The sequence below is a fragment of the Peromyscus maniculatus genome, chromosome 20 (assembly GCF_049852395.1).
Source record: "Peromyscus maniculatus bairdii isolate BWxNUB_F1_BW_parent chromosome 20, HU_Pman_BW_mat_3.1, whole genome shotgun sequence".
In the NCBI taxonomy this organism is placed as follows: domain Eukaryota; kingdom Metazoa; phylum Chordata; class Mammalia; order Rodentia; family Cricetidae; genus Peromyscus; species Peromyscus maniculatus.
The window spans coordinates 68,554,134-68,577,056 of NC_134871.1; the positions used below are offsets into that span (position 1 = coordinate 68,554,134).

Sequence of the window (22,923 nt, forward strand, 5' to 3'; positions counted from 1 at the left end):
TTCACCCTGAATTCCCAGGCACTTTTCTCCAAGTTTGACAGCACTGACAAGTAATCAGGGACTTCCAAGACCCACAGCCACTTAAGACATGGTGTGTCAGGCTGATGGGGTGGTTCAGCAGATACAGGCCCTTGCCACCAAGTCTGATGACCGCAGTTTGATCTCTGGGATCAACGTGGTGGGAAGAAAGAGATGATGCCACAAGTTGTCCTCTGACCTCAACAATTACACCCTGACACATGCCCTCCCCGCCCGCCCGCTCACCCGCCCGCCCCCAGATAAATATCATAAAATAGTAAAAACAGTGTGGCAAGAATGGGGACCAGGTAACAGGACTGACCCTGACTGCAGCCGGTACATCCTGGGCCCTGAACTCACCTTGCTGTTGACACAGTAAGGGTGGTAGCACTGGGAACACTGGGAACAGGCCAGGAGGTGGCCCTCGGCGCCCCGGCCAAAGCTGCCGCACACCACACACATGTCCTGTGGAAACACAGAAACCCCAACATCCAAGCATGCCTCTGCCCCTGCCTCCGTCTCTGTCTCTCTCTGTATGGGCGTGAGGGTAATGTGGATGAAGTCAAGGGTTTCTTCTATTACTTTACAGCCTTTTTTTTTAAATGGTCTCTCAACAAACTTGAAGCTCACAATCCCACTAAGCTGGCTGGCCAACAAGCTCCTGGGACCCACCTGTCTCCTCCCCATTAACGCTTGAGGTTACAGGCATGTATGGCCATGTCCAGCTTTTAATAAATACTGGGGCTTGAACTCAGGTCCTCTGGAACGCAGAGCAAGCATTACTAAGTCATCTTTCTAGCCCTGCAAGTAAGTCTCTTTGCTATCCCAGGTCCCAGCCAAAGACTAGGAAAGTAATCAGAAGCCCATGTCACAGTATTAAGACACTTATTAGGTCACCAGGGGACCCTTGCATCTCCCACTCAACTCACAAAAGATGCACCTCCCTAGGATGCCCCTCCTGGCCTGGTCAAGTAGCCAGAAATACAGTCCAGCATCAGTAAATATAAGAAGTCACAGGAAGACAAGCCAGGGTCAAGATCTGTCTGGTAAGAGTTGCATGTGACAAAAGACACAGCAGTTTCCAGATGATTTATTTAAGAGACAACATAGACATGGCTACCTGGACCACATCCCTGCCCTTTTCACTATTCGGGCATTCGCCATCCACGTCCTCATTAGCTCGGTATCCCAGGAAGCCAAGTGGATCCCTGGTTTTTCCCATCCACCCTCTCAGCAAAGTAAGTCCACACACACACAGAGTGAGCTCTGCATGCCCACTCTCCCCACTAAAGCTGGGCCATCCCGGTTCAGGGCGGTACCTGCATCAGAACAAACTTGTCCGTGTTGGAGAAGAGAACCACCGTATTCTGCATGGTGTCGTCATCTTCCTCCTCCTCCTCCTTGCTAGGAGAACTATCAATATCAGCCACCTTCATAAGGAGAAAGTCGCAGAAAGTGAAGAAGAGAGGCCTGCCCCCAGCTCAGCCATCCTCTCCCCCAGACCCAGGAAAGAGGTGTGAACTCCTGGCTAACATGAAGGTCTTGTCAAGTAACCAGCGACACTCCAATTTCCCAGCTGGGGCCCAACAGCAAGTTCAAGAACCCTCAGGGCCAAGTCGTCAAGCCCTGGACTAGTAGGCAAAGGGCAGACAGGATTTTAAGCGTGCTTAACTCTGAAGCGGCATGTGAACCATGGGGGGGGGGGGGGGGGGAGTCTGCAAAGCCTGTTCTTACTACCAGGGTCTCGACGGAAGAAGTGGTGGACTTCAGTCGAGCCCGTCCTCGCCCTCGTCCGCCATGTGCTCCTCCACGAGGCCGGCGTCTTCCTGGGAAACTACTGCTGCGACCCTAAGTGAGGGAAGAGGACGTCGCAGGGCCAAGCATGTTGGGCCCACAGGCTTGGAGGAAGAAAGACGACCAGGAGAGCGTAACAGGTTTAAGGAGGGGGAAAAAAAGAGCTAGAGGTCCCACTTAGAGGACAGGGAAAAAGCCAGGTTTCCAAACAGCAGCAAGTAGTGACCAGTCAATCCCCGCTTCCAAGAATGGAGAATGTGGGATAAGGACAAAAACATTAACCAAGACAACTTGAGAGGACCAAGCTTTGGGTCCCAATTTTATCTCTGAGAGACCGCGGGCCTGGGTAAATCATTTCCTCCTCTACGCACAGGAGTCCGCCAGGCAAAGCTGGACTAAAAGGTCTCCATGTGAATCCAGGCTGCAGAAAGTCAGGTGCAAAGGCAGCTCGGGCTGTGACTGGCGTCCAGCGGCTGCGGAGCCTCTTACCTGCTTGATCCGGGACCGGGCTGGGGAGCTGCGCCGCCGTCCTTTGTCGCCCTCCGCTTTGCCCCCACTGACGGTCGTCCCCGCGTCACACAGCAGTGAGTCATCAGTCTCTGGCAGTGAGTCCGTACAGAGGCGCAGGGAACCCTCATCCCGGGCGGGACTGACATCTGTGGACACACCCAGCTCCATGGACAAGGAGCCGCCCCCCTCGGGGTCAGGAGAGCCCAGCAGGGGCTCTGAACCGGGGAAACTGGCATCGCCCTGGCTCAGATTAGAGATCTCATTGACAATGTCCGATTTGATGAGAGCGGGTGGCGTGGCGGCCACTGGTGCACCGGGCTCCTCCTGCTCCTCACAGGGTGAGCCCTGTCCTGCCTGCTTGCAGTCCGGGCCATAGACCTCCATAGGGGTCACAGCGGTCAGCTCCTCAGGGTCCAGGAGCACAGGGGAACCTTTAAGTTCACTAGCCAAACTGCCAGGGGTCTGTCCAGCCTGTGACTGTGAAGTGTTAGCGTCGGTCCCATCTAGAGGGGCTGTGTCTTCTTCCAAGCCAGAGAAGTCATCCAGGGCAGGGGCGGGGCTGGGGGCAGGGCAAGAAAGGTCCCCCATAGGGGATGGCAGAGGGCTGGTGGCCCTGGGTTCCAGGGCTGGGCACTCAGGTTCTGGACCTTTCTCAGTCTCCATCTCATGCAGCTCAGCGTCATCTGAGACATCCACTGCCTTCTGCACAGGACTCAGTGGGGAGGGGACGGACAGTGGCAGAGCGGGAGGTGAACATCGGGGAGGAGAGGCTGGAGGAGGCAAGGAAGGCTGGAGGATCGGAGAACAAGGTGGAGGGAGGGGTTCCATGAGGAGAGGAGAAGCAGGTCCCATTGGGGAGCCTGGAGATGGCGGGAGGATCATTGGGGGTACGGGCTCAGGGTCAGTGCAGTTAGCTTCTGGTGGAGGGCTGATAGGCGTCTCTAGAATGGGGGCAGCCAATGGTGACTCAGGGCCACTGTCCCCTTTGGCACCAAAGGGGTACTCTAACTCCCCCAAAGGAGACAAGGCTGGAGGAGCCGCAGCTGGGAGAATGGGTGAGAGCGGAGGAGGAAGAGGATCTGAGGGACAAGAGAAAAAGAGAGGCTCTTAGATTAGATGTGCCACAAAGGGTCAAGACTGGCCCGAGAGGGGACATTAACAGCTCCTTACCTGGTGGCATCAGCTGGGGTGACAAGGCTGGCTCCCCCGAGAGGGACAAGGGCAGCTCCTCAGGAAGTGGGGACAGAGGTTGGTCCCCAGGCTCAGTCAGGGCTGGCTCTCCAAGCATGGGGGATAAAGATGGCTCCCCAGCTGGGGGAAGCAAGGGCAGCTCCTCAGGAGCAGGGCACTGGCTTGGCTCCTCAGGAGGTTCCTCAGGCCGAGGAGATCGGTACAGTTCCTCAGGCTTGGGGGACAGGCATGGCTCCTCAGATTGGGGAGACAGGCAAGGCTCCTCAGGCTGAGGGGACAGGTGTGGTTCCTCAGGCTGAGGAGACAGGTGCGGTTCCTCAGGCTGAGGGGACAGGTGTGGTTCCTCAGGCTGGGGGGACAGATGTGGTTCCTCAGGCTGGGGGGACAGATGTGGTTCCTCAGGCTGGGGGGACAGATGTGGTTCCTCAGGCTGGGGGGACAGATGTGGTTCCTCAGGCTGGGGGGACAGATGTGGTTCCTCAGGCTGGGGGGACAGGTGCGGTTCCTCAGGCTGGGGGGACAGGTGCGGTTCCTCAGGCTGGGGGGACAGGTGCGGTTCCTCAGGCTGAGGGGACAGATGTGCTTCCTGAAGCACAGGGGACAGATGTGGTTCCTGAAGCACAGGGGACAGGCATGGCTCCTCAGACTGTGGAGACAGGGGCAGCTCCTCGGGCTGGGGACAGAGTTGGGGCTCCTCGGGCTGAGGAGACAAGTATGGTTCTTCGGGCTGAGGGCAGAGTCGCGGTTCCTCAGGCCGTGGCGACATGGGCGACTCCTCCAGCGGCAGGGACATGAGGGAGTCCTCTGGTGGTGGTGAAGCCGGAGAGTCCTCAGGGGGAGGGGACAGCCGTGAAGCCTCAGGTGGAGGTGAGGTGGGCGAGTCCTCAGGGGGAGGGGACAGGGGAGATTCCTCAGGTGGTGGGGACAGCCGTGACACCTCAGGCAGGGGGGATAAGTGTGACAAGACGGGCAGGGGGGAGAAGCGTGATACTTCAGGTGGAGGGGACATCGGTGAGTCTTCAGGTGGGGGAGACATGGGTGAGTCCTCAGGGGGTGGGGACAGGCGTGATGCCTCCGGAGGTGGGGACAGAGGCGACTCTTCAGGCGGAGGGGACAGAGGAGACTCTTCAAATGGCGGGAACAGACGAGATGCCTCAGGTGGAGGGGACATGGGTGACTCTTCGGGTGGAGGGGACATGGGTGACTCTTCAGGTGGCGGCGAGAGGCGAGAAGCTTCAGGTGGCGGGGAAGTGGGCAATTCCTCAGGTGGAGGGGACAGAGGAGATTCCTCAAATGGTGGAGACCGGGGCGAGGCTTCAGGCGGTGGGGACAGGGGCGTCTCTAGTGCAGGAGATGGGGGTGACTCCTCCAGTGGAGAAAAAGGTGAGGCCTCAGGTGGGGGAGACAAAGGAGACTCCTCAGGTGGCGGAGACAGGGGCGACTCCTCAGTCGGTGGGGACAGGCGTGATGCCTCAGGTAGCATAGATTCAGGTGACTCCTCAGGTGGCGGGGACAGGCGTGAGGCCTCGGGCGGTGGAGATGTAGGTGACTCCTCGGGTGGCGGGGACAGGGGCGACTCCTCAGGCAGGGGCGGCAGTGGCATCTCCTCCTTTAGGGGAGCCTCCAGCTGGGCTTCAAGTTGGGTCCCTGCTCTCCCTGTAGACACGACATACTCGATTCCTACCTAGCTCAGATCTGACTCCACAAAAAGTGCAGGGTCTGAGGCAAAGCAGAAACTGTCTCTTGCCACAGAACAAAAGATTAATTTCAGGGACCTTTAAACCCTACTCACCTGGTGGTTTGGCTTCACGCTGCAGGGGCCCCAGTTCCTTGGGTTGCATAGAGGTCACGTGCCCACCCTTTGGCTGCCCTTGGCATGCAACGTACAGAGCATCGGGCTCATCGGCGGGGGCATCGCCAGGCTCTGGGGGTGAAAATCTGCAGAGGGTACAGGGAGCAGGCACTGTGGCTCTCACCAGCTAACAACTCCTAGAGAGCGTCCTGGGGCGAGGCACAAGCCTGGGGACCGCACTGCTGACTGTCCCCTTTTCACACGGCCCCTTCTGACAGCCCGCCCCACCCTCAGTCTAGGCCACTCACCTGCTGCAGACAGGTGGGCGCTGCTCAGCCACAGGGACGACGGGCGGACTTCCCTGGGCTTTGTGACAGCGGTGACAGAGCGAATAGTTCTCAAACCACTCCGAGTTCGGACTCAGTTCCGCGGAGCCTGCCCCACAGCCCCGGCATACTCGGCATGTCTAGGGGAAGCAAGCGGGGGAGACGGGCACGAGTCACAGCACGGTGCGGGGCGGAGGGTGCAGGGCGGAGACCGTACACACGGCTGCCGGGTGCGGGCAACTCTGGAGCTCCCGAGGGAGGTGGCATCAGAGAGGACACTCACCGTACATTTCCAGGAGTGAGCAGGCAGTTCCTCTATGGGTGGCTTTAAGCAGAAAGTATGATGTCCCTTGTCACAGGTCTCACAGACCAACATCTTAGAATCATTCCCAGGTTTCCTGAGGGGTACAGGACACATTATGGGATCCTTTCTCACATCGCCTTCTGCTCACACTTTGCATGTGGCCACACTTCAGCCCTCACACCCTTACCTGCAGGCTTGGCACTCTTTGCATTCAGGGCACTGCCAGCCGGCACGCTTGCGGGCAGTCAGAGCAGTGTCCAGACAGGCTCCATGATAGTGATGCCCACAGCTGGTACAGAAGAAGAGGTCGCACAGCTCCCCCGGCCCCTCACACACTGCACAGCGAGCCTCCTCTGCAGCAGGGAGGAAGGGAGAGTGCAGGTCAGCTGTGGGATGCTCACACGATGGAGCTCAGTCGTGGAGAGCTACCAGGCACTTCATGGACACAGGAGAAAGAGGCTACCAAGTGCCGATCGAATACACGCAGGTACTGTTCTAGGCACTGCAGACAGCAGAGTTAATAACTACAGGCAAAGCCCCTGTACACACAAAGTCTCCATCTATCTGACCGGGACAGGACTCTGCCATTTCAGACTTTGAAGAATGCCTGGTAGAGTAACCAGATGCACGGCACGCTGGCCCTCCGTCTGCTCTCTATCCAGCCTAGGACTTCTCACCCAAGTGTGCAGCCCTCTCTCTGTGGTCCGGGCAGAGCAGCTGCAGTGTGGTCATGGATAAGAAGGAGCCACTGGCAGTCGCACAGGGAAAGTGGTAAAGCCGTGGACATCCCGGCGAGCGGCACGGAACGGAGGCACCGAACCTGGTGCAGTGCGAGCAGCGCTGTGGGGTGAAGAGAAGCCTCAGAGCCAGCCGCCTCTCTCGGGAGGAAGCTGAGCCACGAACCAGCCCGTCCGTCCGTCCGTCCATCCGTCCATCCTCAGTGTGGCCCACTCTGCCCTGACTCTCACAAGCCCACCAGCCCTGCCTTCACCTCCGCGATCCTGACCTCAGCCCTACCTGTGAGATCCCTGAGAAGATGGCCTTGTCCACACCACGTAGTTCCGGGCCATCCTGCCCCCATACACCTGCTGACCACACAGCACACCAGTGATGTGCCCAGCAGTGCCCTTCACAGGTGGGAAGAGGTCAACAGACAGGAACAAATGAACACAGTGACCAGTAGCTCAAGGCTGCCCCGTCTCCACCCCGCTCCCTAACCCACCTCTCTCACTTACCTCCAGGTTCTCCTAGGTGGGCAGGTGTAAGGCCCTCGGGGAAACCAATCTGTGATAGGTCCTCACTGGGCGGCACTGCTTCACAGGGCCCCGGGTTCCCCCCAGAGGGCACCACTGGGGACCGGGGCCAGTCAAATGGCAATTCAAAGCGCTGTAGCTCCCTCTGCCCGTGCAGGCTGGGCTCCCCGCAGTTACAGAGAGCGCAACGCCGTGCTGGACCCCCACTGTGGACACACAAACATCAGCACTGTGCCAGCCTCTGAGAGCCCCAGGACTGGCACACTCATGCATCCTACTCGTTTCGTTCCCCTACATCCTCTTCTGCAAAGCCCTAGACACTCCAACCAAATCTTTACGTGTTCAGAAAGTCCTGTTTTCCACAAACAAGTTACCTGCAGTCATGAGGAGGCTTCTGAAGCCTGGGACTTCCAGAACTGGGGACAGAGACCTCCCCAACACACAGGTTAGGAAGGTCTGGCTCAGTGGCACCTGGCTCCTCAGAGGCTGCAGGTCCATCAGCTGAATAAACAGACAGAAGATTATGTGTCAGCCTGACTTAGATTACTAAGTTCACTCATCAGATACATGAAATTATCTAAAACCTCAGCATCTCACAGAGATGGCATTTACACTTTTGTCTCAAAGAACAAAGTTCTTCAATTACCTGTCTATTATAGACTTAGCCAGGACTTGTGCCAGGACCAGAAATAAAGGGCTACCATGGGGAGCCAAACACTGTCAGCAAACTCAGAATTTATCCTACTCACCTGCCGGTTCTGAATCTTTATCTTCACCAGGCGGCTTCTGGCTGTCCATCCCTCTCTCCGACTGGGCAGGGCCCTCTCGGGGAGACCTGTTGATGCCAAAAGACACTTGTATATCCAGAAAACTTCTCCAATGAGCCTTTTTCCCATTATAAGAAGTCAGCTAATGGTAATCAAACCCTTTAGACATCAGAGACAAACCTTGTCTACAAACCTCTATAGCAATGACAAATAAAATCATTCTAAGTCTTATTCCAGTTCTTTCCATACCTCATGTTTACATACCTCCTTCTCTCATCCTGGATTCTCAAGGTATCTATTCCACTCCCCCACTTCCACCCTCCTCTGTAACAATCCCTAGGGCAATCAAATCAAACTCAAAATACATCCAGTTACATTTAGTACACTCCATTGTCTCATCTTAACTCCTGGGCCCTACTCCCTGGCCTTTATCCTTGGGTCTCTGGTCAGCTACCACCCTATAGTCCTGAAAGTAGCAACCCACTGGTTAATCATGACCCAGAAGTCTCAGTCATGCCAAAATCCCTCTCTCAAAAGGCAGAGTCCTAGGGTCTTGCAAGAGATTCAACACAGTACTAAACTAAAGGCTAGCTATGAACAGATCTCCACTGCTTTCAACAAGGACATCCCAAACACAACAGACGGAGCCCTCAATTGCCAGGCATGAAAACTCAGGACCACCACTGGCCCCAGGCCTAAATGAGCCCTGGGTCTCACCTAGCATGAAGGCCTCAGGTTGTTGCCCTTAGCAACGCCAACTGCCCTTCTTCCTTAGATGCTCCTAGTAGTTAACAGAAGTGGGCCTTAAGAGTTACTGAGCATGTGTAAGCAGGCCTGGGGCTAAGCATGCTGGGAGTTGTAGTCTCAGGAAGCACATTGCCACTTGGAGGAGGGCTAAATGGGGCAGGACATAACAGAGCAGAATAGTTTCCTTCCTCTTAAGTCAATCAGGGTTTCCAAATACTCACAGAGTTAACGGTCCCTCTCTCCCCTCTCGTAGAGTCCAGCATATATCAGAACCCAATGAAATACACAAGTCTACATGTGAAAAGGTTAAGACCCACAGAACATGGGTGAATTTTCCTTGCCCTCCAAGACAGTATAGTAAGTAGTATACAAAGACTGAAAGGAGTCAGGAGTAAGAATTACAGAGGTGCCAGGCCTGGTGGCATATACAACAATGCCATTTCTTGGGAGACAGAAGCAGAGGGATCATTGCAAGCTAGAGGCCAGCCTGGTCTACACAGAGAGCTCTAGGCTAGTCAGAGCTACACAGTTAAAATGTTTAAACAGACAAGAATCACCAAGATTATGACTCGGAAAGGAACCCTGCATAAGAAAGTTGAAAGGCTAAGTGCCTACAGCTGTTAGGGAAGAGGGTGGCCCTTTTCTTAATCAGAGTCTAGTGCATCTAAAGAAGATGCTGGTGAGGTGTGGAGAATCCCAGAAAAAGAACTGCAAAATAATGAAAGTCTGAGAAGTTCATCTCCCATCTTTTCCTCTCCTCCATCCAGCCAGTGATGACACCAACCTGGGTACAGATAATCCTGTCCTCTAAAACCGGACAGCAAACATCCCAGTCAAGCACTTGGGGCTGAATAACAAGGGAAACACTCAGTGCCCCAGATCAGAAATCAATTCCCCGGTAACGCGCTATCGATATTCCTAAGTTCACAATTTCATTTCCGAATGCCGTGTCAAAGTAAAGGGGGTTACTCTCCTTCCTCCTAACACTCAGCCCCTCCCGGGTAGGGGACTCAAGGGCTCACCTGACACCCCTGATCTCCATTCCCAAATCACCTCTTTCCCAAACCTTACACACAACAGTCCGTTTAAAAGAAAGCAAGATGCTTATCTGGCCAGCTCACAGAAAAGTGCTCTGAACTTCAAGAGGCCCGTGCAAGCCACCTGTGGGAAGTGGGAACTGAAGGTCAAGACTCAAGCCAGGCCCCTTTTCCTACTCCACGGTCACACCAAAGGTCCAAGAGGACTTCAAAGTTCTCTACATGTTTCCATCTCGCCATTTTTTTCCTTACGGATCCTCCACCAACTTTGTTCTCAGAGTTGAGGCCGAGGGAGCCACCAACAGCGACAAATGGGAAGCGACAGTGATAATAGAGTGGGTAGGAGGAGGCCCGCCCCACACAAGGCCAGAGGGACAAATTCCTCTGCCCTCCCCCAAGCACAGCCTTCTCAGGCTGGTAAAGCTAGCGCTGCCCAAGAAGGTACAGAAACTACCTTCTTCATCTAGCCTTGAGGAACAGAGTAGCAATGCCCTCCAAAGTAAGAGTCCCACTCATGGAGCTATGGAAGACTGAACAGCCAAGAGCCAACTGTCCTTTCTCTGCACCATAAGAACCCAGGAGCATCTCCAAGAAGCCGGAAACCTTAGCCCCTGACTCCTCAAGCCTTGCAGCCCAGCATCTTTACTGAAATACCAAATGCCACAGCAATCAATTCCCTCGAGGCATTTAAACAAATAAAGGCAAAAGGTTCCCCCGGCCCATCATTCACAGCCAGTAAACACAGACACACACATATATCCCAAGGGGGGTTTCCCTGGATCGAAACTAGGCTAGTACCTGGGCCAGGCTTCCTCAGTTCTAGGAGTTGACACCTCTGAGCCTTACAGCTAACAGGCCCAAAGCAGCAAGAAAGAAGGCAGAGATTTACTCCGCCACTCGCCTTCCTGTGTTCACCCTAGACCAATAGATTTCACTCCATTTTCTCTGCGAGGGAGGAAATGGAGGCTTGGAGGGGTGAAAGGCTGGAGCAGGCCCTTGAGTGAACAGCTCTTCAGTGGGACTCAGGACTTCCTGGTTCCCAGCTAGAGAATCAAACCACACCTCTCCCCACCCCCATTTTCGGGCAGCCCTCTAGGAAGGAGCCAAATGGTAACACATTGTCCCTGGGACAGGTCAGCCTAGGGGGTAGCCAGAGCTAACAAGGTACAGTGCCACCTGAGGAAGTCACTGGAGAGCAGACAACCGAATCAGAGACCACAGGTGACGGCTCCTCTTACTCCACCACCCCTGTGCCACCTCCCAGAAATCCTGCAAGGACAGGACCCCTACTCTCCCCTTTCTGAGACAGGACGCAAAGAGATCTAGCAAATGTATTTTGGAGGGGGGTGAAACGAGGGAGCAAAATGCACTAGCCAGATCCCTGCTGGGCAACGTGACAGGTGTGAGAGGCTGTCCCAGCCCAGGGCCCAGAGGCTGAGGCTGGAGGTTCATGATGCACCCTTCCTGCTGCACATACACACCCCTTCTCCCCTGCACCTCCTACCAGGGGTGGAAACACTGGCTTGCAGCAGAAAAGCGCACAAATAAAGTCATTTCTCCACCAAAGAGGGGCAAGCCACCCTATTCTGCAGGGCTGAGACAGCGTCAGAGAACTATTTACCACTCAGGGGCCAGAAAAGCATTGTAGAGGTCTGGCAGGGGCTTTCAGGATTGGCCGGGGACTCATGGGCAGCTAACTCTCTACACTAGGCCCAGAGAAAGCAGGAGACAAAAGCCTTTTTTTTTTTTTTTTTTTTTTTTTTTTTTTTGCAGCCCACATTCGTAGAGAACAAATCTCAACGGCCTCCTCTATAATCCCCGGGAGATTATGTCCATCCCGGGAGGGAGGGGAGGCCAAGCAGGTTAAGACACCACTAGGCCTTGGCTGGGGTCACTTTGCCAGGCAGGGGTAGTTTAAAGTTGGACAGCAAGGCCAGCGCTGCCCCAACCTCACCTCCTCCTTGCCCCAGCCACCCACTTCATCACACCAGTTTCCACCCACCCTTCCTTCCCCGAGTGAAGGACCCAGAGCTCCTTGAGTTTCCCAGACTGTTTTGGGTGCCCGGCTAGGTAGGAACAACATTAACGTCCAATCGGGCAGTAAGTCCCGACCTGGCAGTGGCACCCCCGCCCCAGGTTGCTCTGTCCCAAGGAACCCTGGGGGGGTGGGGGGTGGGGGACAGCAGCCTGGGATTGGTGCTGGCATCGGGGCCTGGGTACTAGTTTGGTCGAACTCCCTCAACACAAAAATAAACAGGCAGAGAGGCTATCTGGACATGTTCCCAAACTCCTGTAGTTCCCCCGAACCCCCAATCTTAAACGAGGCACACCCCAAGAAACCAGGCCTCAGTTCTGCCTTGGCGGCTGGCTCAGGTTCCCTTGACAGACCCTGCCAAAGGAACCCTCCCCAGCTCTGGCACCCCCTTCTCCAACCTAAAGGCCAGCACCGGCCAAGATAGTCCATCTGGCTGTGCCCCCAGTCCAACCCTTTCTGGGCCCAGGCCGGGCGGACTTCACTCACCTCTTCACAGGGCGATCCAGAAATCTTCATCCGAGAACATGGCCAGAGCCCGGGCCGCTCCCCGACCTCCAACCGCCAGAGCGATCACAGCCGCCCCCCACTCGGGGGGGCCTAGGGGGGCCAAGAACGGTAAATCCAGGTCGGAGTGGCCACCCTTTCCCCCGAAGAAGAAGAAAAAAAAAAAAAAAAAAAAAAAAACAAGCAAGCAAGAAGCCAAGAAGGGTTCTCTGCTGCCTCGGGTTCCAGCAGTTTAGGTTTCCATGGACAGCCCCAGGGCGGCGAATCCCGAGCGGACACAAAGAGAGCACCGGTGGCTTTGATCTTGGGCGAGCAGGCTCCGCATCCGCGTCGCCGGGCGGCCTTCCAGTCCTAGGGCCCGGCCAGCGCCCCGGCCGCCCGCGCCGGGCTCGGGCGGAACGTCGAGGCTCTCCAGATGGAACGTCGAGGCGCCTCCCCAGCAGCCCGGAAGGAATGCCGCGCCGCGCCGCGCCGCGCGCCGGGCCCGGATGGAACGTGAACCCCTCGCAGCCGCGCCGAGCCCCTCTCCCCGCCCGGCCGGCGCCCCGGGGCCGCGCGAGCTACGGCGACGCGGAGCCGGCGGGGCCGAACCTGACACACACCCAGCGCCGGGCTCCGCGACCCCGAGCGTCCCCCCCCCTCGGCGGCTTCGAGCCCCCCACCTTCTGCTCCCCCCCGGGGAAGGGAGGAGGGTTGGTGGGCGAGGAAGAGGAAGGGGCGGGCGGTGCGAGCCCTCTGCCCGCTCCCCTCCGGCCGCTCCAGGCCCAGCGCTCGCCTCCCTTCCCCTCTGGCCTCGGGAGCTGCCCCGCCCCCGGCCTGGCCGGCTGTGGTCCGCAGCACCCCCTAGACCCCCGGCAGGCTGTGATCGCGGGGGGTCTAGAGGTGCATGGTCCAACCCCGGCTCCCGGCGCCGGGGGGTCAGGAAACTGAGCGGAAAGTGGGGAACGAGGCAGCCATTTGCAACCGGAGAGGAAAGTAGTGCAGCGCGGCGCCGCTCCGCCTCCCCCCCTCCGCCTCCTGCTCGGCCGGTAGGGTGGTTCCTGCGAAGAGGCGCTTTCCTCGCCAGAGAGCCGGGCAGCGGCCGCAGAGACTCGAGGAGCGTCCGGCGCGGGATCCAGGGGGGGCCTTTTGCCTGGGGAACCCCACTCACGAAGGGGAGAAAGGAGAAGAGGAGGCCCTATTTTGTGTTGGAGCGGGGCGGCGGAGGGGCACAGCCTCTCGGAGGAAAGGCTGTGACTCTGCAGTTCTACGCACACGCTCCGGGATCCCTCCGCCGCAGGTTAACCCCTACTGCGCCAGGCTGGCCGCCAAGCAGACACGTGGGAATAAAGCCCCCCTTCTTCTTCGCCGCGGCCCAGGCACTGCTTCCTTTGCCTTCTGGGTGGTGAAACTAGGATCCTGGCCACTTCCTAATTCTGTCCCCTAACGTCGTTGACCCTTGAAACTCCATGCTTTGGCTGGGGACAATCTTTGCCATTGGGGGGGGGGGGGAGGAATGGAAAAAGAGCCTGGAGATTGGCCGCTGCTCTGCATCCTGGGAACTGGAGTCCGCAAATGGAGAAAGTGAGGCACGGCGCCTGGCGCTGCAAAGGGTGGGTTTCTCGTCACGTTCGGGGGGCCGAAAGAGAGCTGGACGAGTCTCAGGTCTTCTCACTCCAAGACCCCCTTCGTGCGGAAGGACTGTCGGTGTCCTCGCCATCCCCAAACGCCACTTCCCTACCAAAACATCTATCTAATCTATCTCGAGTATCCCACCCCGTATTTAATTTTTCCCGAAAATCTTCTGAACCTCCCCTCCCCCCCCCCAAATAGTTGGCTGGAATATTGTTAATCTGGATAAGACTTCGTTAAGCGCTCTCACCCCAAGTCTGAATGAGGGGAAAAAAAATTACCTTTTCTGCACAGACTATACATGGAGTAAGCAGGTTGAGACAAATTAACTGTGTACTTGATACTTTATATCGTCTTAGTTTTTCCTCACCAGCATTGGGGAATTATCTCCATATTACAGACGAAAAGACCGAGGCTAAACTAGAGGAAATGTCCTAGGAGTCACCCTGAGAAGTTAACCCGTAATTCAAAACAAAGGCAACATTTTCCCCTTAGATTTAAATTAAAAAAAAAAAAAAAAAAAAAAAAGATTTAAGGGCCATGAGATGGCCTGGAGGGTAAAAGGCACTTGAAGAACTGGGTTCAATCCCTGTGGCTCACCTAGTAGAAAGAGAACTGCTAACATGTTGTCCTTTGACCTCCACATACCCATTGTGCCCACACCCAAACACACATGATAAATAAGTAAATGTAATTTTTTATTTTTTTACTTTAAGTGGAAAGTTGGCAAAGTAGATCTGAGGCTACCTTTGTGGGAAAAGTACAGCAGGGTTCATTCTGATGGAAAGGTGCTGTATCCACAGGAATATAGCCGTTAGATACATGTAGCTACTGAATACTTTGAAATGTTGGTAGGTGGTGCAACTCAGTAACTTAATTATAACTGTGTTAAACTTAGTCATGTGTGACCTTCCATGTCAGACAGTGCCCCGGACAGTGCCGATCAGGCCATGGTCGCAGGAGGGATCAGTAGAGATAGACACATCCTGCTAGCCATACATCGGCATCATGTTTTCTAGTCTGGTCACTGGAACCTATTCCAGCAAAATTCTTAAAGAAGTTTAACTAGGAGTTGAAAAGAGGAAGGCACCTCCCTGCTGCCTGTACCCAAAAAGGAAACGCAGACCCTCACTAGAAGACACTAGTGCTGACTGATTCATCTATGATGGGTACCCTGAACGTTGTGTCTATTACCTCAATTCTTGCTTTCCTTTTTATCACCCAAGGTCTTATTACGTATTCCTGACCCACCTGGAATCTGCCATCTAGACAAGGCTACTCTCTAACTCAGATCTCTTATTTCTGACTCCTAGGAGCTGGAATTAAAGGCATGTGCCACACCTGGCCCCTCATTTCCCACTTTAGTCCTCTGAAACAAACTTAAGAATGTTATTTATATGTGTATTTGTATCTATCTTTGTGAGTTTATGTGCACTACATAGATGCAGGAACCTCCAAAGGCCAGAGGAGGGCATCAGAGCCCCTAGAACTGGAGTTACAGGTGGTTGTGATCCACTAAGTGGGCTGGGAACCACACCTAGGTCCTCTGCAAAAGCATTAAGCACTCTTAGCCACTGAGCTCCAAGCCTTTTTTTTTTTTTTTATGTGTACGTCTGAATATGTGCATGTACATGTGTGTATGTCTGTATATGTGAATGCAATATCAGGGTTAGGGCTATTCTGTGGAGCTGGAGTTACCAGCAGGTGTAAGCTGCCTGATCTTGGGAATTGAACTCAGGTCCTCTGTAAGAGCAGTACATAGTCTTAACCACTGAGCCATCTCTCCAGCCCCAAGGCTTGTTTTGTAATACAAGGTCTTAACCTGAGTTTGGCACTGCAATCCTGTAATGTGGTAATGTGAAGGCAGGAGGAAGATGAGGACTTCAAAGTCATCCTCTGAGCTGAGATGGCTCAGGAGGTAAAGTAGTTTGCTACCAAGCCTGTTTGTTGTAGAATATTATTTTAAGGTGTGTTGTATTTGTTTATGCTGTGGAACATTTGCCTGAATGATGCAACGATGTGTTGCATTCCTTTATGTTGCATTTGTTTAACTCTATGAAGCTGTGTTACTGTGCCTTCCTAAGACACCTGATTGGTCTAATACAGAGCTGAACAGCCAATAGCAAGGCAGGAGAAAGGATAGGTGGGGCAGACAGAGAGAATAAATAGAAGTGGGAAAAGAGAGAAAGGGAAAAGAAGGGAGATAAGTAGTCAGAGAAGGACTCAAAGGGCCAGCCACCCAGCCATCCATGGAGTAAGAATGAAAGTAAGATATATAGAAGCAAGAAAAAGAAAAAGCCCAGAGGCAAAAGGTAGACAGAATAATTTAGGTTAAGAAAAGCTAGCAAGAAACAAGCCAAGCTAAGGCCAGGCATTTATAATTAAGAATAAGCCTCTGTGTATGATTGATTTATTTGGGAGCTGGGTGGCAGGCCCCTCAACAAGAGGAAAAAACAACTAACAACACCTGTTGATCCCCAGGACAAGTGGATGGAATCAATTCCTGAGAGTTGTCCTCTGACCTCCACACTTGCTCTCGCACTCTCTCTTATCAAAAGAACCAAAAAAATTTATACCAGGCTTGGTGGCACCCATCGAATTCCAGCTACTGAGAGGATTAAGCAGCATTGGCAGAGCCAAGGCAAGCCAAGCCTAGGCAACTTAGCAAGACCCTATTTCAATCTAGTCAGAGGCTGGAGTGATTGTCCAGTGGTTAAGAGCACTCACTGGTTCATCTTCCAGCTGACCTGGGTTTGGTTCCCAGCACCTTCTTAGTGGCTCACAACCATCCGTAACTCCATTTCCAAGAGATCTGATGCCTTCTGGCCTCAGAGGACACAATACAGGAGTGGTGTACAGATGTACATGTAGGCAAAAACATACAGTAAAAATAAATCTTTTGTTATTGTTTGGATGATTGTTTTTATTTGTTTGGGTTTTTTTGTTTTGTTTTGTTTTGTTTTTTTGAGACAGGGTTTCTCTGTGAAGCCCTGGCTGTCCTGGAATTTACTCTGTAGACCAGGCTGGCCTCAAACTCAGAGATCTGCCTGATTTTGCCTCCCAAGTGCTGAGATTAAAGGTGTGCACCACTACCACCCAGCTAAAAATCTTACAAAAAAGAAAATCAAGCCGGGTGGTGGTGGCTCACGCCTTTAATCCCAGCACTTGGGAGGCAGAGCCAGGCAGATCTCTGAGTTTGAGGCCAGCCTGGTCTAGAGTGAGATCCAGGATAGGCACCAAAACTACACAGAGAAACTCTGTCTCAAAAAAAAAAAAAAAAAAAAAGCAAATCAAAACTCTCTTGAGGGCCGACTAGATGGCTCAATGAATAAGACACTTCCTGCCATACCTGAAGATCTGAGTTGTTCAATCCCCAGAACTCACATTGTAAAAGAGAATCAACTCTAGAAAGTAGCCTTCGCCGGGCGGTGGTGGCGCACGCCTTTAATCCCAGCACTCGGGAGGCAGAGCCAGGCGGATCTCTGTGAGTTCGAGGCCAGCCTGGGCTACCAAGTGAGTCCCAGGAGAGGCGCAAAGCTACACAGAGAAACCCTGTCTCGAAAAACCAAAAAAAAAAAAAAAAGAAAGTAGCCTTCTATCTTCCACTTAAAAGTTATGGTACGTCCACACACATAATACTTCTAAAATACAATTAAAAAAAAAAAAAAAAAAAAAGGAGTAGCTGGGCAGCGGTGGCGCACACCTTTAATCCCAGCACTTGGGAGACAGAGACAGGCAGATCTCTGAGTTCAAGGCCAGCCTGGTGTACGGAGTGAGTTCCAAAACAGCTGGGGCTACACAGAGAAACCCTGTTTCAATCAGAAAAAAGGACTGGAACTATAGCTGGCTGGCAGAGTATTTGGCTTATATGTGAAATCTTAATATATAGGCCAAGATGGTCCCTTTCCTCAGCCTTCAAAAATGCTAGGATTACAGAGGCGATATCCACAGCGTACCACCACACCTGAAGCCAGCTTAACCACACTTCACAAATGGGAAACTCAGGCTGCCTGGGTACTTCAGCTTCCGGTACTTAGCAGAGAAGGTCTTTGTCCTGTTATGCTATAGTGCCTCTTAGGTGCCCCTCACAACTCCCTTTGAGGACGATTTTGTGAGGGTGGGTGAGTAGTCAAGGAAGCTAGAGGGAGGGGCTGGAGACACAGCTCAGCTTATGCAGAGGACCCATGCACAGTATCCAGTACCCATGTTCAGTGACTCACCATCCCACTACCCTGCTACACCACCCCGCCACCCCACCACAGCTCCAAGGAATCCGATGCCGCAGGTACCTGCACTCAGGTGTATACCCCCACACACTTGTAATTTTAAAAGTAGAATAAAAAGACCCACCCCTTACTAGCTGAATACCCACCCTACTGCAACAGTGAATCACATGGGGCAGAAACACCTAAAATACATAGCACAATTCCAAAGGTGTGCAAGGCACAAAAAGATAGTCAAATGGATAAAAGAAAAAACAACAAAACATTATATTGAAAGGGGCAAGGGACATGAGGGTTGGCAGAACTAATGTCTATCAAGCACATCACGTCTTGCTTTTCTCAGTTTTCTTGGTTATCACACACTTCTAGTCTCTGCCTCTACTCTCCTTGACATCATTAGAAATGAGGGGCTTCCTTCCTCCGGGTCAAGGTCCCAGGACAACAGTTACTCAGCATAGGGCAGCTGGCCACTAGAGGGCGCTGTATCTGTAGTTAAGGGGGCTCTTCAGAACCCACAAACTCAGATGGGTGGGGCAGCCCAACAGAACTTGAAGTATAGAAAAAAAAAAAGAAAGACACAGCAAAACAGATGAAAAAGATAAGTAGTTAAATCTTAGGGCAATGGTCCTTAGTGAGGAGTAAGATAAGATTCCATACTAAATAATGAAACCATCACTCCTCAGCTCTCTCCAGACACAGAGAAGTCAACAACAAAAGATTTCTCAGTTTATTTGCAAATATACATTGTCACCCCAGGAGGTGCCAAGCAACCAACACCCTCACCCAACCCACACCCAAAACCTACCCAGGAGGGTGGGTCCTGGATAATCAAAGCCCAAGACTCATATTCCAACTGTGCAGATTGTAAAAGTTCATTTAGAAAAACAAGGAGTTAGAAGCCAGTGTCCATGAGACATCTTGCCCCTTTGTAAACATTAACACCAGGTTACCAGAACCTGGGATGAGTGTGCAAAAATGAGGGTACCACACTGTGTGTGCCCAGAGGGCCAGGGACATAGTTGGCATCCATGCCAGCTGAGTCCCGAGGGTCTGCCCCCCACTGCAGGCTGGAAAATGCCTGCAGCAGAAACCAGGCAGCTAGTCCATGTCAAGAGCTCACATGAGATAGCATCGGCGATCTGGCCCGTAAGAATTCTCCACACGGGCAATTTCCTGGATGACTTTGATGAAGATCTCTTGAGTTAGCTACAAGAAATAAGCAGATTCAGATTCAGAGGCAAGTCGGTGGCAACACCACCCAGCCCTGAGGCAAACACACCACTCTCTAACCATCCCCACCACCAAGCAGTGCCGAAGGAAGAAAGACACTGTTAACCTGTCACCAAGTGGGCTCCGCACCTGATTCTCTCGAGCAGATGACTCCATAAACGTCGCACCCCAAGACTCTGCTAGCTTCTTCCCTTCAATTGCCTGCACCTCTCTGGAAGCACATTTGGAACATAAAGATGGAAGGCAGATAATAACGTCTGCAAGCTCTCTGAAAGTGCTTTCAAGATTCAGATTTCCTCTGGCGCTTCACACCCCTCCCCCAAGGTTTGATGAGGGCAAGGTGAGGAGAGAGAAAACACATGTCAACAAAAGCAGGATGGGCAGATGTAAGACTGAAGCGTGAAATATGAATTATGGGTGTATGATAAGGCTGTCCGTAAATAACCCCCAAGGTAATGATGGATAAAGGGGCGATGGCTAGGCATGGTGACCCACCCCTACAAGCTCAGCTCGCACAATCAGAAAGGAGTTAAAGGAGGATAGCCTGGGCTACATGGTGAAGATCCTGTCTCAAACAGAGCCAGGAAGGACTACAGCTTGACTGAGCCTCAGTACAACTCACTTTCCTTTGCCGCAGAGCAGCAGAGACTGTACACACCTGTCTGGAGAGAGATCTGCCTTGTTCCCCACAAGCACCACCGGCAGCCTGTGAGGAAACAGTGGTCACTACGGTGTGATTGCAAGAGCCCCTTCCCCATTTTCGATGGACCCCAACTCCTCCAACTACAGCAAGGTTAGGTGATTCCCCAAACAAGCCAACAACCATCTACGTCCAGCCTCCTTGAAGAAGTCACAATTTTGCTCTCTTCCACACCCTCATGCCCACACTCTACTTCCTAGGGCCACTTACCGAGTTTTACCGTGGCCTTCATGGAGCTTTTGGTACAGGCTCTTAACGATTTGGAAGCTTCAAACATAAGAAATAGAGCTATAATCTTAGTTCTAGGGTAATTGTTGAGTCCTTCCAAGCCCCACTTAAAATCTTAGTCACGTACCTATGCAGAGAGGTGACAGAATACACCAGGACGTAACCATGGACCCCAATGATAAAGGAATAGGGCAGAATGCTGTACTCATCCTGACAAGAAACAGAAACGAGAGTATTTAGAGCCAAGCCATTCAGATCACAAAGACCGGGTGGGACCGCATACAAGTGACCCTCCCTGGGACATTCCTGGCTCCCATTAAACAAAGTATTTATGAAGTAGCTCCAATGAGCCTTTGCACACTGTTAACAGATCAAATGCTTTTCTTTTCATGCTGCGTCACACACGAACCACACCGACCACAAGACGTTATGTAGGGTTGAATTGCAACATTTGGACACTCTACCCCAACCGGTACCTGGCCCGCTGTGTCCACTAGATGTAGGTGAAACTCATCTTGGCCAAGAGTCACTGTCTTGCTGAAAGCTGGAAAAACAAAGAGGAAAACTTCCTGCCGGTGAGGCACTTTGAAGGGCCAGTGATGCGTGTCCCTGACCCTGGGAGTGACACAGGGAACTCTCCAGGAGAGACATGCTAGGGTTCTTGCTATCCTTATCTACAGTAGAGTGTAGTATAGATTCTATACTATCCTGGGCTAGAACCTTGCAAATTCCACTCTCTAGACCATTGATTCTCAACCTGTGAGTCAACTTTTTGGAGGGCCAAATATCATATATCCTGCATATCAGATATTTACATTACAATTCACAGCAGTAGTAAAATTACAGTTATGAAGTAGCCATAAAATAATTTTATGGTTGGGGTCACCACAACATAAGGAATTGTTTTTTTGTTTTTTTTTTTGTTTTTTGTTTTTTTTTTGGACAGGGTTTCTCTGTGTAGCTTTAATGCCTGATGCCTGTCCTGGATCTCACTCTGTAGACTAGGCTGGCCTCGAACTCACAGAGATCCGCCTGGCTCTGCCTCCCAAGTGATAGGATTAAAGGTGTACGCCACCATCTCCTGGGGAAGAACTGTATTAAAGGGTCACAAGCATTAGGAAGGTTGAGAATCACTGCTCTAGACACTCACAGGATTCCCAGAAATGATTAGATGAACACATAAATAAATCAGCCCCTTGGTAACAAAGAAATCCCAAATTAAGGAGTTGGAGAGGGCAGCCAGTCTATCTAGGTTCCATCCCCTTCACACTAAAGAACACTACTCACTGTTCTCCACTGTAGGATCGTAGCCTTCCAGGAACTCGCCTTCCACAAATTGATGTGCCAAAGATGTCTTCCCTTTAAGGACCAGAGATTGTTGTAATGCAATCATCCATCCATAGTCACTCCTTGTGTCCTTTCGGACTGTGGCCAGTACCAAAACGCACCCCAAATCAGCTTCCCAGTCAGTGAGAGACCCCAAGCAATGTTTCCCCTTGGCCTATTATTACCAACATCCTTACGCATTGATTCCGCAGCAGCATTTTGGCTACTGGGATGCATTCAGTAGCGTCGCAGGAAGCCTCTTCCTGCCCCACCCCACCTCACCTCACCCTTCGGAAGATCCAGGACTCCCCAGGATATAGTGCACCAGCCCAAGGACACTTGCAAGTGTCTGCCCCGCGTAGACCTCCACTGTGCCTTCAAATGCTGACCGCTCCCCTTCAAATGCTGACCGCTCCCCTGCTCCCAGAGTAACGCGGGGACCACTGATGCAACCACAGCCCGGTCCACTTTAACCCTTGAGCGCTCCTCTTCCAGCATCCCTCCACCCTTCCATCGCCTGGCAGTAAACCCGACTTCTTCCCAGGCCACATTGGCTCCGCGCATCACGTTCCCGCGGCAGCGCGCCTCTTCTGGCCACAAAGCATCGGTGCGCTGGTGCTCTCGGGAGGGCGGAGACTCACCTACGGAGCGGTACCCGAGGATGGCCACCTTCCTGTAGCGCACCAGCGGCATGACAAGACGCCGCCCCGAGGGGCTCCTAAGAGCGCGGGCCGAGAGAGCCCGAAGACCAGCCGGGATGCAGGAGGCGGTGGAGCCCGGGAAGGGCAGCAGCTCACCGAAGCTACGCCGGGCAAGCGGAAGGAAAACCAAAACAAGCCGCGCGCCCCAGGCAGGCCACGTGATCACAACACAGCAGCTCTACGCAAGGGAGCCGGGCGCCGGGGCCGGGGGAGGGGCGGAATACCCGGCCGGGCGGCTCCCGGCTCCGCCCCCTAGGCTGCTCCCCATTGGTCCATTAGAATGAAGGAGGGCGGAGTCTCCCACAAGGAGGAACGGGTGGGCCTCACGTGGAGCGGGAGCTTTGGGAGCTGCACATGCGTAGACCCGAGCCTGTTCATTCATAAAGAAAGAGAAAGGAACCCGGGGTCCTAGAGGTACTTGCCCACTTGCAGCCTAGCCGAAGAGGCTGCGATTCGAATCGTAGATGGAAAAACACCCGTTGTGAAAATACGAAGTGAAAAGGAAAATACCTGCTGCGGTTGGCTGGAGTGTTGGGTTTTGGTTTTTATGTTTTTTGAGACAGGGTCTGATCTTGTAACCCTGGCTGGCCTTTTAACTCCCCATGTACACCATGCTGGCATGCCTC

General features: G+C 53.1%; 2 protein-coding genes across 17 annotated transcripts in view; both read right to left on the minus strand.

The window, feature by feature from the left end:
* The window catches only part of Kmt2d (lysine methyltransferase 2D), a 39,670-nt gene extending 27,270 nt beyond the window's left edge, over positions 1 to 12,400 (minus strand). For 13 of the 16 annotated variants that reach the window (XM_076556774.1, XM_076556762.1, XM_076556775.1 and 10 more), the window contains exons 1-15: positions 12,261 to 12,400; positions 7,938 to 8,023; positions 7,563 to 7,689; positions 7,171 to 7,394; positions 6,953 to 7,062; positions 6,613 to 6,775; positions 6,123 to 6,288; positions 5,915 to 6,029; positions 5,614 to 5,771; positions 5,306 to 5,451; positions 3,493 to 5,169; positions 2,302 to 3,401; positions 1,753 to 1,866; positions 1,338 to 1,448; positions 379 to 483 (exon numbers count right to left, since the gene is read on the minus strand). In XM_076556774.1, the coding sequence (XP_076412889.1) occupies positions 379 to 483; positions 1,338 to 1,448; positions 1,753 to 1,866; positions 2,302 to 3,401; positions 3,493 to 5,169; positions 5,306 to 5,451; positions 5,614 to 5,771; positions 5,915 to 6,029; positions 6,123 to 6,288; positions 6,613 to 6,775; positions 6,953 to 7,062; positions 7,171 to 7,394; positions 7,563 to 7,689; positions 7,938 to 7,986 (4,365 nt within the window). In that variant the 5' untranslated portion in view covers positions 7,987 to 8,023; positions 12,261 to 12,400. The remainder of the gene's footprint in view (positions 1 to 378; positions 484 to 1,337; positions 1,449 to 1,752; positions 1,867 to 2,301; positions 3,402 to 3,492; positions 5,170 to 5,305; positions 5,452 to 5,613; positions 5,772 to 5,914; positions 6,030 to 6,122; positions 6,289 to 6,612; positions 6,776 to 6,952; positions 7,063 to 7,170; positions 7,395 to 7,562; positions 7,690 to 7,937; positions 8,024 to 12,260) is intronic. The other 3 variants (XM_076556769.1, XM_076556765.1, XM_076556761.1) reach the window with 1 other exon arrangement.
* Positions 12,401 to 18,825: 6,425 nt separating this feature from the next.
* On the minus strand, positions 18,826 to 22,500 carry Rhebl1 (RHEB like 1). Its single transcript, XM_006974386.3, has 8 exons — positions 22,238 to 22,500; positions 21,558 to 21,629; positions 20,747 to 20,814; positions 20,398 to 20,480; positions 20,253 to 20,309; positions 20,001 to 20,048; positions 19,472 to 19,553; positions 18,826 to 19,318 (listed from the first exon to the last, which is right to left on the minus strand). The coding sequence occupies exons 1-8, from the start codon at positions 22,287 to 22,289 to the stop codon at positions 19,229 to 19,231; spliced, it is 552 nt and encodes a 183-aa protein (XP_006974448.1). The 5' UTR covers positions 22,290 to 22,500; the 3' UTR covers positions 18,826 to 19,228.
* Between the last annotated feature and the right edge of the window lie 423 nt (positions 22,501 to 22,923).